The sequence below is a fragment of the Atta colombica genome, unplaced genomic scaffold, assembly GCF_001594045.1.
Source record: "Atta colombica isolate Treedump-2 unplaced genomic scaffold, Acol1.0 scaffold207, whole genome shotgun sequence".
Lineage (NCBI taxonomy): Eukaryota > Metazoa > Arthropoda > Insecta > Hymenoptera > Formicidae > Atta > Atta colombica.
Window position 1 is genome coordinate 438,558 of NW_017259302.1, and position 1,525 is coordinate 440,082.

General features: G+C 31.4%; 1 protein-coding gene across 1 annotated transcript in view; it reads right to left on the bottom strand.

Moving 5' to 3' along the window:
* Positions 1–207, bottom strand: part of LOC108687456 (probable serine hydrolase) — a 3,437-nt gene extending 3,230 nt beyond the window's left edge. Inside the window, 1 exon segment of the mRNA XM_018193223.1 lies at positions 82–207. Coding sequence (XP_018048712.1) covers positions 82–110 — 29 coding nt within the window. The 5' untranslated portion in view covers positions 111–207.
* Between the last annotated feature and the right edge of the window lie 1,318 nt (positions 208–1,525).

Genomic DNA, 1,525 nt, shown 5'->3' on the forward strand with positions numbered 1-1,525 from the left:
AGAGAGAGAGAGAGAGAGAGAGAGAGAGAGAGAGAGAGAGAGAGAGAGAGAAATATCAGAGAACGTTGTTCTCGTCGTCACCTGTTTCTCTTTGAGCGCGATGATTTCATCACTTTTTAAATATCAATATATGATGACGAGCACTTATTCAAGAATTCAATAAAAAAAAAAGATTATTCATGTTGGTTTTTATCGAGTTGGTTTTATAATGTCGATGATTTAATCGTCAGTATTTGGTGAATAATTATACTGAGAAAAAATGATAGGACTTACGCGATTAGGCCTATATCATTATATAAATATATAACTCGCGTAACTGTGCAGACTCGGTATGAAACAAACCAATCGTGCATCTAATGTTAGAACATGACTAGCATGACATGACTGTGATTTCTACGTTTAAATGTGCGATTGGTCAGCCCCTTTGTGTGTATCGGAGCAATGTACTTTTAAATCAATTCATTTCCGCAAGAGACAGGCAAAAAGAGACATGCAAAAAGAAAAGTAAAGCGTGTGAAGGAAAAAGAGAGAGATGAGATGAGAACAATCACGTATAAATAATAAAAAAAAAATGCGATATCAGCTGTGTACTTGTAACACAATCGAAGTCTCAAATCATCTATATATGTTAAATGATCTTATATCATGTCACTCACTAAAATAAATTAGTCATGGACTGTTCAAGGCACTTCTGTCGACTGTTCTCTTTCCTTTCTCTTTCACAAGCAGACTTTACATTTACATTTAAACGATATTTTTATTTTAATTAAGATGCTTTTATGATATATATTGTATGTGAAAACGTTATATATAAATGTATCCTTAGTAAAGAAATAAATCCCTGAAATCGTTGAAATCAATTATGAAATCATGGAAATAAGAAATGAAAATGATTAAAATATCCCAAACAGCAACGTGTCTGTCTTATCGCTGGCATGTTGCTTGCATTGTTAAGCATGTGTTATTACTAAAATTGCAGCAATAGAGTCCTCATTTATTGGCAACTTAATGCCTTTACGATATGATTCACGATATGATAACTTTTAGATAACAAAAAATGTTTTCCAGCAAGGAAACACAATCAAATATAAATAGTAAATTATTACATCCTTGTTGTTTGCCTAAGTTAAACAAGGACAAAGTGATTCATTTCATTTATTACACAGTGTCCTTGCTGGAAAGCACCTTTTGAGTAGCAACTTGCCAGCAGTTTGCCGACAACTTTAAAATCGTTATCATCAAAATTCATATTATTGCCATCATGTTGTCATAATTAATGCATTATACAATGCATATATTATTGTCATGCATATATTACTGTCATATATTATTGCCGACAACACAAGACCGATGACAACATTATCAGCAATCAGGTATAAGCAATCAAATTTGTACGAAATCACTATTTATGCGATTTTACTACGAAACGCTTTATTATCTGGGATTATATAATAATAAGTAATATAATAATAAGTAATAAGTAATATAAATAATGCTTTTAATATTAAAATACTACTATGTGTGG